At 49.2% G+C, this 14,201-nt stretch overlaps 1 protein-coding gene across 1 annotated transcript in view; it reads left to right on the plus strand.

Moving 5' to 3' along the window:
* Positions 1–255: 255 nt before the first annotated feature.
* FOXK2 (forkhead box K2) overlaps positions 256–14,201 on the plus strand; it is an 83,747-nt gene continuing 69,801 nt past the window's right edge. Inside the window, 4 exon segments of the mRNA XM_003913622.3 lie at positions 256–277; positions 280–388; positions 390–501; positions 504–673. Of these exon segments, the coding sequence (XP_003913671.2) occupies positions 256–277; positions 280–388; positions 390–501; positions 504–673 (413 nt within the window).

A 14,201-nucleotide genomic window follows, 5' to 3' on the forward strand; every position in this document is an offset into this window, starting at 1 on the left:
GTCCGCCTCGGTAGCCCCACTGCCGTGCGCCGCCCCCATTGGCCGGCGTGGCCGTCCGTCAGCGAGGGGCGGGCCCGGCACGCCGGCTCGGTGGCGCGGCCGCGCGTGCTCCCGCCCCTCGCCGCCGCTCGCTCGCTCGCCGGCCGGCGGCCTCGGCTCGGCCCCCTCCCTCAGCCGGTGCGCGGCCGACGACCCGCGCAACCTGGGCCTCAGCCCGCGCCAGCATACGCGGAATGAGGGCCTCACGCAGGCCGCATGGCGGCGGCCGCGGCAGCTCTCCGGGCGCAGGCACGCCACCCGCGGGCGGCGGCAGGGCCGGGAAGCGGCCAGAGACCCGAGGGGCGGCAGGTCCCCGCCAGACGGCTGGGCGCCTGGAGGGCCGCGAGTTCAATCGATGAAAACTCGGTGATATCGGCCTACCGCTCGTCGCAGGGCTCGGTGGACGTGAGCATGGGCCACTCGAGCTTCATCTCCCGGCGCCACCTCGAGATCTTCACGCCCCGGGCGGCGGCGGCGGCGGCGGCCATGGCGGGGCCGCTCCGGAGCCGACGCCCGCGCAGCCCAGGCCCGACGCCGGCGGCGACTTCTACCTGCGCTGCCTGGGCAAGAACGGCGTGTTCGTGGACGGCGTGTTCCAGAGGCGCGGGGCGCCGCCGCTGCAGCTGCCGCGCGTGTGAGTGGCCTCGGGCGGGCCGGGCGGGGTCTGCGGCCTGCAGCGCCTGGCGGGACGGGACGGGACCCGAGGGGTGCAGGCCCGGGACCCCCACGGCCGGGGCCACCAGCGGGACCCAGGCCCAGCTGGATCCCAACCCTCGACAGCCCCTGGCCCCGACCCCGTCCTCCCGGTCCCCGGCCTGGCAGGTGCAGCCCCCCGTCTTTCCCCTTCCTGGAGCTGGAGCTGCGGGCGGCTGCGCGCGCGGGTCAGGGTTTCTGGGTTCGGTGCGTGCGGGGAGTTGACATGTGCTGCTCCTAACCTGCAGCGAGGTCGCGCTGGACAGAAATGTTACAACGTGCGGTGTGCGGTGGGAGGAACTGCCCCGAACTAAAACCTGTGCCTCTTAACCGATGAAGGGTTGTCTGTCGTCTTTTTGTTGTTGTTGTTCACTCGTTTTCAGTAGTGAGCTATTTCTAGAGTGCGGTGTTTTAAGCAGCAACGACTCCCTTTTTCCCTGCCGTGTTTTCAGTAGCCCAAATTGGAAAGCTCTTCAAGCAGGATGGATTTTCAATCTGTGCTCTGAACCTTGAAATTTAGGGAAAACTAGATACTTTTCACTTTTCACGTAACTTTTAGAGAAAGACAGTTGATTAGGAATTAGTATAAGATCATGGAGAGTGTTAGGTGAGCCTCATGGGGAACTGTCAATCCTGCTACAAAACAATTTAGCTTGATCCTGTGGTTTTATGAAGTTATATCATTTACTCTGCTTGAAACACAAACTTGCTGTCTAGGAAATGCTAATTATTCCTCAGGGGATCGCTTCTAGATCGTTGCAAGTACAGCCTTTGTCCACACACACTGGAATTTTTGTGTTTTTTGAGACGGAGTCTCACTCTGTCGCCCAGGCTGGAGTGCAGTGGCGCGATCTTGGCTCACTGAAATCTCCGCCCTCGGAGTTCAAGCGGTTCTCCTGCCTCAGCCTCCCGAGTAGCCGGGATGACAGGCGCCCGCCACCGCGCCCAGCTAATTGTTTGTATTTTTAGTGGAGACGGAATTTCACCATCTTGGCCAGGCTGGTCTTGAATTCCTGACCTGGTGATCCACCCGCCTCGGCCTCCCAGAGTGCTGGATACGAGCGTGACGCTGCCTTGACCTACAGAGCTACTGGGAATTTTTAACCGTTTTCAGTTGTTGGAGATGCTGGTAAGAGCTGTTGCTTTTTTTCTTGACTTGCGTGTATGGTGTGTGTTTACATGTGCTGTTCTGTTTCTTGGGATGGAAAGGTGTACCAGCATATTCCTTAAACTTTGGAAGTAGCATTTTAAAGAATGTTATTTTCAGACCGGGCTTGGTGGCTCATGCCTGTGTAATCCTAACTTTGGAGGCCCGAGGCTGCCGGGGAGCCACAGGAGTCAGGAGACCATCCTGGCTAACACAGTGAAACCCGTCTCTACTAAAAATACAAAAAAAAAAAAAAAAAAAAAAGCGAGAGGCGTGGTGGCCGAGGCGCCTGTAGTCAGCAGCTACTCGGGAGGCTGAGCAGGAGAATGTGAACCTGGGAGGTGGGCTTGCTGTAGGCCCAGATCTCCTGCACTCCAGTCTGAAGGCGACAGAGGAGACTCAGATCTCAAAAAAAAAAAAAAAAAAATTTCAAATAATACTACTGTTTGTAATATACGGTCTTAGGCGGTGTGATGGCTCAAGCCTGTAATCCCTACTTGCTGGGAGGCAGGGCGAGCGGATCCACGCGAGGTCAGGAGGTCAGACCATTCCCCAGCTAACAGTGCCAGTGTCTACTAAAATACAAAAACTAGCGAGGGTGGCGGCCTGTAGTCCCAGCTGCCTAGGAGGCTGAGCCAGAATGGCGTAGGGAGACTTGCAGTGAGAACAGAGATCGGCCACTGCACTCCAGCCTGGAGTGACAGAGGCTGAGACTCCTCTCAAAAAGAAATACTGTTTATGTACGGTCTCTGTTACCTAGCCTGGAGTACACTGGTGTAATGACAGCTCACGGCAGCCTCAAATTCCTGGGCACAAGCGATTCTCCTGCCCCAGTGTTCAGGAGTTTGAAGTTGCTGTGAGCTGTGATCTCACCACTATGTTCCAGGCCGGGAGTACAGGTGTGAGCTGTGGTCTCACCACTGCATTCCAGGCCAGGATTACAGGTGTTAGCTGTGAATGCATCACTGCATTCAGGCCAGGATTACAGGAGTGAGCTGTGATCTCACTGCTACATTCCTGGCCGGGATTACAGGTTGTGAGCTAGGATCTCACCACTCCTCCCAAGGTGCTGGGATTACAGGTGTGAGCCACCACACACCTGGCTAAGATTTTGAGTTTTTTGGAATTCTTTTTTTTTTTTTTGAGATGGAGTCTCGCTCTGTCCTTGAGGCTGGAGTGCAGTGGCGTGATCTCGGCTCACTGCAAGCTCTGCCTCCTGGGTTCACGCCATTCTCCTGCTTTAGCCTCTCGAGTAGCTGGGACTACGGGTGCCCACCACTATGCCTGGCTAATTTTTTTTGTATTTTTAGTAGAGATGGGGTTTCACTGTGCTAGTGTGCTAGATGGTCTCGATCTCCTGACCTCGTGATCCGCCCACCTCGGCCTCCCAAAGTGCTGGGATTACAGCTGTGAGCCACTGCGCCTGGGCAAATTCAGAACTTTTGAACAGTAATAATGAGCCTTGCAGTAGAGATGAGTAAGAAGGGTGGTGAGATGGAGGCTGGGCCTCCCACTTGTGCTCAGGGAAGAATCTTGTGGCCACCGAGGCTAACATGTATCCTGGACTTCTCATGGGCCTGGGAACCTCTACTGGTACTGAGTACACAAGGGGATGAATGGCTTTTTTCACAGAAGGGAGCTTAGCATTTGTATAGTGTGAATTACATTATTAACCTAGAGGATATTTCAGCACCTCCTTTTTTGTAGGGCACCATTTCCAAATTTTTGGCGTAGGGTGGTAACACAGGTTAATGGAATAAATTGTAAAGAATTGGTACCAGTGAAATGCAGATAAATTGTTTAAAATCTTTTTTTTTTTTTAGACAGAGGTTTTCCTCTTGTTGCCCAGGCTGGAGTGTAATGGTGCGATCTCGGCTCACTGCAGCCTCTGCCTCCTGGGCTCAAGTGATTCTCCTGCTTCAGCCTCCCGAGTACTTGGGATTACAGGTGTGCACCACACCACCCCACCCAGTTAATTTTGTATTTTTAGTAGAGACAGGGTTTATCCATGTTGGTCAGGCTGGTCTCGAACTCCTGACCTCAGGTGATCCACTCGCCTCCGCCTCCCAGAGTGCTGGGATTACAGGTGTGAGCCACAACACCTGGCCCTAAAATCTTTTTTTCTGAATTTAAGCTCAGTGTTCAGGTTGATGATACAAGTTCTTTTTAAGTTTAAAAATCAAATTAAATATATAAGCTTAAAGCATACGTAACGTAGAGTAATTATGTAAAGGCCAAAGTATTATTACGAGTCTCACTCTGTCGCCTAGGCTGGAGTGCAGTGGCGTGAATCTCAGCTCACTGCAACCTTGGCTTCTTGGATTCAAGCAATTCTTCTGCCTCAGCCTCCTGAGTAGCTGGGATTACAGGCGTGAGCCACTGCGCCCGTCCTAAGGCCGAAATAGTATTAATGCTTATTTCAGATTTGCCTACTAAATTCAGCCTCACTGTAGAGTGAGAAAATAATGTAAGAACCCATGGTTGGTCCCTTATTTGAACCATAATGATTTTGTTACAATTCCAACTTTAAAATGAATTTATGTTTTAAATTTATATTAAAAATTATCAGAAATTTTGGAAGAGTACATAAGTAGTTTAGGTTTAAAATTTGGCTCATTTCATTGAAATACTAAATAATGTATTAATGTGGGGGAAGAGAGAAAGATGAGGACTGTGATCCTGTCCTTGGCTGCTGTATTTTAGTAATTTGACTAAGATGTGGATCCAAGTACTGTTTCCACAGTGGCTGGGGAGCCTCGAGCCCAGTGTGGATGGGTGGGGGCACAGTGTGTACAAGATTGTCAGGGTGCATGGTTTTCCGGAAAACAAATGGCTTCTTCAAGTCCTTGATTTTTGGATACACAGGCTGCCGGGCTGTGTGTAAAGGAAGGCAGCGTTTTCCTCTCTCAGAGCCTCAGACTGGCTGGAGGCACAGGTGTTCCTGGGAGACTGGAGGGTGGGCTCCAGGGGGGTGTTCTGGGCCACCTGGGCAGGGCTCTTGGAGGTGAGCCAGTGGAGGTTGCCTCCCACATGTGACTGACCCTGTAGCCTGGCTCTGGGGAACCTGGAATTCAGGCTGGAAGAGACTTTGGGGCAGATTTTAGAGCAGCTGGAGCGTGAGGTCTGCCTGTCTAGTGGGGAGTATTTTTACTTTGTCAGTGATAGACTGAAATGCCCTCTTTGAGGACAGGGTGTTTGTTTGTTTGTTTGTTTGTTTTTAAAGACGGTCTCGCTCTGTTGCCCAGGCTGGGGTGCAGTGACACAATCTCCGTTCACTGCAACCTCCACCTCCCGCATGCAAGTGATTCTCCTGGCTCAGCCTCCCGAGTAGGTGGGTTTAGAGATGCCCGCCACCACACCTGGCTCATTTTTATATTTGTATTTTATTTATTCATCTATTTTTTGAGACAGAGTCTCCTCTGTTGCCCAGGCTGGAGTGCAGTGGAGTGATCTCGGCTCATGCAACCTCCGCCTCCTGGGTTCAAGCAATTCTTCTGTCTCAGCCTCCCCAGTAGCTGGGACTACAGGTGTGCGCCACCATGCCCGGCTAATTTTTTTGTATTTTTAGCAGAGACAGGGTTTCACCGTGTTGGCCAGGCTGGTCTCTATCTCCTGACCTCGGGTCATCTGCCAAAAGTGCTGGGATGACAGGTGTGAGCCACTGCACCTGGCTAAGGACAAGGCACATATTTGTTCTTCAAGGGCCTGGTTTGGAGCCTGTGACTGGTAAAGTGTTTTTTTTTTTTTTTTTTTTTTTTTTTTTTTTTTGAGACGGAGTCTTGCTCTGTCGCCGGGGCTGGAGTGCAGTGGCCGGATCTTAGCTCACTGCAAGCTCCGCCACCCGGGTTTACACCATTCTCCTGCCTCAGCCTCCGTGTAGTTGGGACTACAGGCGCCCGCCACCTCGCCTGGCTAGTTTGTTGCATTTTTTATAGAGACGGGGTTTCACCGTGTTAGCCAGGATGGTCTCGATCTCCTGACCTCGTGATCCGCCCGTCTCGGCCTCCCAAAGTGCTGGGATTACAGGCTTGAGCCACCGCGCCCGGCCTGGTAAAGTGTTTTTAGGAAGATCAATTGGACAGGACAGTTTGGGTTTGTTGTTGCTATTTTTGTTGCCATGGTAACAAACTATATGTACTTTATGAATAAAAATAGGCAACTGTTTAACAGTTGTTTATACTTTGAAAATGTCAAATGAATTTGACACATTTTGATCAGTAAGATCCCAGAATATCTAATAGTCAAATATAAAAAGAACAAGTTGAATTTACTATTGCCTACGACTATTTAATGTGCTAAACTAAAACTGTGTTTATTTAGAAAAGTGACCCCTGTCCTATGCCAAAAAAACTATGGGTTCTGCCTAGTGGTAATTCAACACTTTCTTTCTTATGTGGCAGATTGTGTTTGGTAATGTCACATTTGAAGACTTGCTCATTAAATCAGAGATAGTATCTTCCAAGGTGAAGACTGGAGAGGGGTGAGCTGACAGTCAGTGGCTTCTGGAGCTTTCCAGGTGGAGACTCCAATAAATGAATTGAGGGAACTCATAGTGATTCTGTCCTACTCAGAATACGGATAGGCAGAACTGAGCTTCCTGGAGAATACCAGTACCAGAAAGAAGAAGTAAGAAGGAGGGGGTCCTGGGAAGGAGATGGCCAAGGGACATGGCTTGGCAATCAGGACAGCAGCCTTTGAGAGGGCTGTTGTCTCCAGGATAAGGAAGGAGGCTGGACATAGGGCTGGGGAGGAAGGAGGGAGTGGAGGTAGAAGGAGTGCATGTAAAGTGGGGGCCTTGTAAGGAGAGCAGAGTTGAGATTAGGGTTAGGAAGAGTGGAAACCTCATCACTAAACCAAGGTGAAGTGGCTGAAGGAACCACCAAGAAATGGGAGCTGAGGCCGGGCACGATGGCTCACGCCTGTGATCTCAGCACTTTGGGAGGCCGAGGCAGGTGGATCACAAGGTCAGGAGATCGACCATCCTGGCTCACACGGTGAAACCCCGTCTCTACTAAAAATACAAAAAATTAGCCGGGCGTGGTGGCGGGCGCCTGTAGTCCCAGCTACTCAGGAGGCTGAGGCAGGAGTAGTCCCAGCTACTCAGGAGGCTGAGGCAGGAGAATGACGTGAACCTGGGAGGTGGTGCTTGTAGTGAGCCAAGATCGTGCCACTGCACTCCAGCCTGGGGGACGGAGAGAGACTCCGTCTCAGGAAAAAAAAAAAAAGATGGAGTTGAGACCTGGTCAGCTCTTTGGCCGAATAGGCAGCAGATGACTTGTGAAGGAGGACAGCTCCCAGTGGAAAAGAAAACGAGATTGTCTTGTTTGAAGAGCTGAGCAGAGCGGGTCAGAACGGAGCTACTTGGAAAGTCTGATGTGTTTCCATATTGAAGGGCTGCAAGGGTGGCTGAAATGCCTTCGTTTTGCGACCTGAAACTCCTGACAAGGTTGTAAGTGGAGCTGAGCCTGGGACACAGGAGTTGGCATGTGTTGGCATAAATGGAAGTTCACAGCAGAGGGCAAATGCTGCTTTGCACTTTGAAAAGTGCTCAGTGTACAAATCAATTGCCTTTAATAACTACTGTGTATTTAAGCTCCACCTCCCGGGTTCAAGTGATTCTCCTGCCTCAGCCTCCTGAGGAGCTGGGATTACAGGCATGTACCACCGTGCCGGCTAATTTTTGTATTTTTAGTAGAGATAGCTTTTAAAGAAATTTTGGCTGGGCCCGGTGGCTTTTGTGTGTAATCCCAGCACATTGGGAAGCTGAGGCAGGCAGATCACCTGAGGTCAGAAGTTTGAGATCAGTCTGGCCAATATGGCTAAACTCCGTCTCTAGTAAAAATACAAAAATTAGCTGGGCGTGGTGGTGGGTGCCTGTAATCCCAGCGACTCAGGAGGCTGAAGCAGGAGAATCGCTTGAACCCACGGGGTAAAGGTTGCGGTCAGCAAAGATGGCACCCCTGTACTCCAGCCTGGGTGACATAGCAAGACTCCGTCTCAAAACCCAAAAGACTTATTTAGCAAATTGAGATACATTGTTATCACTGATTTGTAGACATGGAGCACAGTGCAGCTATTTTAGCATAATTGTTACTTTAAGTTAAAAACCCAGTAACCAACTTACTTCTGTCTCACCTAGTGTTTAGTACTTCATCCAGTGGTAAAACTCTGTGTTCCTTTTATTTTATTATTTAGAGTCTTACTCTGTCACCCAGGCTGGAGTACAGTGGTGCCATCATAGCTCACTGCAGCCTTGAACTCCTGGACTCAAGCGATCCTCCCACCTCAGTCTCCCGTGTATCTGAGAGTACAGGCCTGCATGGCCATTCAGGGCTAATTTTTTTTTTTGGACCTGCGGTCTCACTATGTTGCCCAGGCTGGTCACAAATTCCTGTCCTCAAGCGGTCCCCCCACCTCAGTCTCCCAAAGTGCTGGGATTACAGGCGTGAGCCATCCCACCTGATCTATACATGTTTTCAAGTGCTGATCATTTACTAATAGGGAAGGGATTGTAGTCAGGCATGGCTCCCCCACTTGCTGGCAGGTCCCATTAAGACCTGCGGTTGCAGAAGTACAGCACAGCCCCATGCGTGTTTGGTGGAAATATTCCAGGAGATGAGGCTGTTATAGTAACAGCAGATTTTTCCATTGTGAAAATGTAACTATTCTTGCTTTGTTGAGGAGAAAGGTTTTTTTGGAAAATGAAGAAAAGAGGGTTTCTAAGTTAAGGAAGCTTTTCATGAAGGCAGTTGGCATTTGGGTAGTGTTCTTATCTGTTTAACATTTTTGTGGGGCTCTTGTTTTCTTTTATGTTTGGTTTTTGGAGCAATTTATAATATCTTAAATAATGACAGTCATAGCAAATCAACCTCCACACTTTTTCATGAGGAATTTTTGAATTTGCTGCTAAAATGCAGTCCATGAGGGCATGTTTGAGGCACACATTACCATCTCTACGATGTGAAGCGGGCTTTGAGCATGAAACAAGGTGTTACAGCTACACCCTAGGAAGTGGTGGCAGGGAGACCAGGAAGTACCTCACGCGAGAGCCACGGCCCCAGCGGCCCTGCTTTCCTCGTGCACGTCAGCTTAGAGTGCGTGTTGGGCTTCAAACGTCTCCGCTGATTTGTTAGGAACAGAGAAGGTGCTCTGCTGAGAATTCCATAGATTTTTAGACAGTATTTGGTTTTTACTGCAGTTTGTCATTTGAGATGGAATACTTGTGTTCTTTGTCCTGTGAAAGGCATTGGAGTATGACACCAGGATGAGTATGACACCAGGATGAGTCTGCCTCCGTCCCCTCCCTGGGATATTTGACAGTGTCTGGAGACACATTTGGTTAGCATAGACTGGGAGGACTGGTGCTACTGGCATCTAGTGGACAGAGGCCAGGGATGCCGCTAAAAAACCTTACAGTGCACAGGACGCGGGAGGGGAGAGCTGCCTGTTGCATAGCAGCCTAGCAGTTGATAATATAATAAGAATTGAGTATGACTCTTGGTCCTATTGGTGGTAAGTTTTCATAGTTTTTTTTACAGATGATTCCTGCTTAAAACTTTTATGCTACCAAAGCATCTGTTCAAAGTAAACCTGAAAGCGCCTTTTTTTTTTTTTTTTTTTTTGAGACAGGATCTTGCTCTGTTGTCCAGGCTGAAGTGCAGTGGTGTGATCTCGGCTCACTGCAGTGTCCACCTCCCGGTTTCAAGTGATTCTCCTGCCTCAGTCTCCTGAGTAGATGGAATTACAGGCATGTGCCACCACGCTGGCTAATTTTTCTTTTTTTTTTCAAGGTGGAGTCCTGCTCTGTCTTCCAGGCTGGACTGCAGTGGCAAAATCTCGGCTCACTGCAACCTCTGCCTCGCGGGTTCAAGTGATTCTCCTGCCTTAGCCTCCTGAGCACCTGGGATTACAGGTGCCTGCTACCACGCGTGGCTAATTTTTTTGTTTTAGTAGAGATAGGGTTTCACCATGTTGGCCAGGCTGGTCTGGAACTCCTGACCTCAGGTGATCTGCTCACCTCAGCCTCCCAAAGTGCTGGGATTACAGGCGTGAGCTATGGCACCTCACCTGAAAGGGGTTTTTTTTTTTTTTTTTTTTTTTTGAGTCGGAGTCTCGCTCTGTCGCCCAGGCTGGAGTGCAGTAGTGCAATCTGGGCTCACTACAAGCTCTGCCTGCTGGGTTCACGCCATTCTCCTGCCTCAGCCTCCCGAGTAGCTGGGACTACAGGCGCCTGCCACCGAGCCCGCCTAATTTTTTGTATTTTTAGTAGAGACGGAGTTTCACTGTGTTAGCCAGGATGGTCTCGATCTCCTGACCTTGTGATCCGCCCACCTTGGCCTCCCAAAGTGCTGGGATTACAGGCGTGAGCCACCTCCCCCAGCCGAAAGTGCGTTTTCTAAAACAGAGCCTGGGGGTTGAGACTCATTGCAGTCACTAGGTAACTCCTCCTCCTTTGCAGCTTTGAAAGGACACTCCTGGAATGCAGTTCTGTCTTGCTATCCCTGGTTGTGAGAAGGTTCAGCTAGGTCCCTTAAGGCAGTAGTAGCCTAGCACTGTTACACTTGTGTACTCTTAGTCATATTTATTGACTTAATTAGGCTGATACAGATAGTCTGAGAACTAGGAATACCTTAGTTACATTGATACAGACATTCTGAGAACGTTTAGTGGGATAAAAGACACTGAGCTGTAGCTGAATTGTTCCAGTTTTTTGTGTTCCTGGTTCCACTGGAGAATGAACTGATGATGTGACGTCAGTGTTAGCACAGCCATGCTGGGAAAGACGGCTCTCAAGGTGCTGTTTTTAATGATGTTTAGTCATTAATAATCGGCAGTAAGAAAACTCATCTTTTGACTTTTATTTGAACAGATGGAATATAGAAAACTTAAAATAGGCCGGGCACGTTGGCTCACGCCTGTCATCCCAGCACTTTGTGTGGTCGAGGCGGGCAGATCTCCTGAGGTCGGGAGTTCGAGACCAACCTGACCAACATGGAGAAACCCCGTCTCTACTAACAATACAAAATTAGCCTGGTGTGGTGGCACACGCCTGTAATCCTAGCTACTCGGGAGGCTAAGGCAGGAGAATCACTTGAACCCGGGAGGTGGAGGTTGCGGTGAGCTGAGATGGCGCCATTGCACTCTCCAGCCTGGGCAACAAGAGCGAAACTCCATCTCAAAAAAAAAAAAAGAAAGAAAGAAAGAGAAAACCGGAAATAAGTAAATTTAAAACTACTGTTGTGTTTTTTTTGTTTTGTTTTGTTTTTTTGAGACGGAGTCTTGCTCTGTCACCCAGGCTGGAGTGCAGTGGCGCCATCTCGGCTCACCTCAACTTCCTCCTGCCGGGTTCAAGTGATTCTCCTGCCTCAGTCTCCCAAGTAGCTGGGATTACAGGTGCCCACCACCATGCCTGGCTAATTTTTGTATTTTTAGTAGAGATGGGGTTTCACCATGTGGGCCAGGCTGGTCTCGAACTCCTGACCACAAGTGATTCTCCTGCCTCGGCCTCCCAAAGTGTTGGGATTACAGGCGTGAGCCACTGCGCCTGGTCTACTGTTGTGTTTTCAAAGTGGCTTTTTTGGTCTTGTATTTTTCAGAATACAATAGCATTTTGAGTGTATAGAGAATGTTTTAAAAATTCTGTGTTTTTGCCATTTCTGAACTGTTGGAGGATGTCAGGGTAATGAACATCATTTTTATAGTTGTTTGAGCTGGGTAGAAGAAGATGTGGTTTAAATATGAACTGTCTGTTCTGGGTCCTCCGTGAGGACCTGTTCCCACCGCGCCCAGCTTCCCCTGGACTTGCCCACACGTAGTTAAAGAACTCAGATCCTGTACACTGGAGTGAACTGCATGTAAGTGTTCTGTGGGCTGGCTGGGCTGATTCATCTTTACGTTGTACACTTCCTGGGGTTGTGGCCTTTGACCCCTGGGTGACCTCCAGGAGGTCTGGGTACTCGATAGGACTCAGATGTTTATTGCTGAATTGGTTGGATGTAGGCTTCTGAGTTGGATTGGGTGAATACTGTACTGTAGAAAACCATGTAAAACAGTTATAAATGTAAGTCAGGTTAAATTCACTTCTGATTCTACAGTTGCTCCCACTTTTTTTTTTGTTTTCGTTGATGGTAGACTCCCCAGAGTGGCCTTTTTGGCCTTGTACAGTCATGCATCACCTAACGGTGGGAATCATTCTGAGAAATGCATCGTTAGGTGATTTCATTGTTGTGCCAACATCATAGAGCATACTTGTACAAACCTAGGTGACACAGCCTGCTACACACCCAGGCTGTGTGTACATCCTTTTGCTCCTACAGCCACAGGCTGCACAAACTTAAGCAATCTGTGCTGTACTGAACGCTATAACGTGGTAGGTGTTTGTGTGTCTAAACATACTAAAACAGAAAAGACAGTAAAAATAAGGTACAAAAGACAAAAGATGGTGCAGCTCTCTAGGGCACTGAGTGTCAACAGAGCTTGCAGAACTGGGTGAGTCAGTGAGTGAATGGGAAGGCCTAGGACATGGCCATACACCACTGTCAACTTTATAAACACTGGACATTTAGGCTACACTTTATTTATTTATTTGAGAAGGAGTTTCGTTCTTGTCACCCAGGCTGCAGTGCAATGGCATGATCTTGGCTCACTGCAACTTCCGCCTCCTGGGTTCAAGCGATTCTTCTGTCTCAGCTTCCCGAGTAGCTGGGATTACCAGCGCTTGAAACCGTGCCCAACTGATTTTTTCATTTTTAGCAGAGATGGGGTTTCATCATGTTGGCCAGGTTGGTCTTGAACTCCTAACCTCAGGTGATTCGTCCACCTTGGCCTCCCAAAGTGCTTGAATTACAGGTGTGAGCCACTGTGCCTGGCCTAAATTTATTTAAAAAGAGTTTTCTTGTCAGGTAGAAGAAAAAAATTTTCAATAATAAATTAGCCTTAACATACTATAATTTTTTTTACTTTATAAACTAATACTTAGTTTAAAACACACATTATACAGACATAAAAAATATTTTTTGTTGTTTTTTTCTGAGACTGCGTCTCACTGTGTGGCCCAGGCTGGAGTGCAATGGTGTGATCTCGGCTCACCGCAACCTCCACCACCTGGGTTCAAGCAATTCTCCTGCCTCAGCCTCCCAAGTAGCTACCTTGCCTGGCTCATTTTTGTGTTTTTAGTAGAGATGGAGTTTTGCCATGTTGGCCAGGCTGGTCTCGAACTCCTGACCTCAGATGATCTGCCTGCTTTGGCCTCCCAAAGCGCTGGGATTACAGGTGTGAGCCATGCGCCTGACCGCAGAAATATTTTTGTATTCTTATTTGATAAGCTTTTTTCTGTTTGTAAAATTATTATTTTTTTTCTTTTTAAACTTTTTTTGTTTAAAAACTAAGACTGAAACACACACTAGCCTAGCCCTATACAGGGTCAGTACCAGCAGTATCACTGTCTTCCACCTCCACATCTTGTCCCACTCCAAAGTTCTCAGGGGCAGTGAAAGTGCACGGAGCTGTCACCTCTGGTGATAATCATGCCTTCTGGATACTGCCTGAAGGACCTGCCTGGGGCTATCGTATAGTTAACTGTTTAAAAATAAGTAGAAGCAGTATACTCTAAATTAACAATAAAAAGTATAGTGCTGCCGGGCACAGTGACTCATGCCTGTCATCCCAGCACTTTGGGAGGCCGACGCGGGTGGATCACCTGAGGTCATCAGTTCGAGACCAGCCCGGCCAACATGGTGAAAGCCCGTCTCTACTAAAAAAAAGTTAGCCGGGCTTGGTGACACACGCCTGTAGTCCCAGCTACTCGGGAGGCTGAGGCAGGAGAATTGCTTGAACCCGGGAGGCGGAGGTTGCAGTGAGCCGAGACCAAGCCACTGCACTCCAGCCTAGGCAACGGAGTGAGACTCTGTCTCAAAAAAAAGAAAAGTATAGTGCAGTAAATGCATAACCAGTAACAGTCATTTATTATTGTCAAGTATTACATATTGTACGTGATCATATGTGCTGTACTTTCTTTTTTTTTTTTTTGAGACGGAGTCTCGCTCTGTTGCCCAAGATGGAGTGCAGGGGCGTGATCTGGGCTCACTGCAAGCTCTGCCTCCCGGGTTCACGCCATTCTCCTGCCTCAGCCTCCTGAGTAGCTGGGACTACAGGCGCCCGCCAACACGCCTGGGCTGATTTTTTTTTGTATTTTTAGTAGAGACGGGGTTTCGCCGTGCTAGCCAGGATGGTCTCGATCTCCTGACCTCGTGATCCGCCCGTCTCGGCCTCCCAAAGTGCTGAGATTACAGCTGTGAGCCACTGTGCCGGGCCATGTGCTGTA

The sequence above is a fragment of the Papio anubis genome, chromosome 17, assembly GCF_008728515.1.
Source record: "Papio anubis isolate 15944 chromosome 17, Panubis1.0, whole genome shotgun sequence".
NCBI lineage: Eukaryota > Metazoa > Chordata > Mammalia > Primates > Cercopithecidae > Papio > Papio anubis.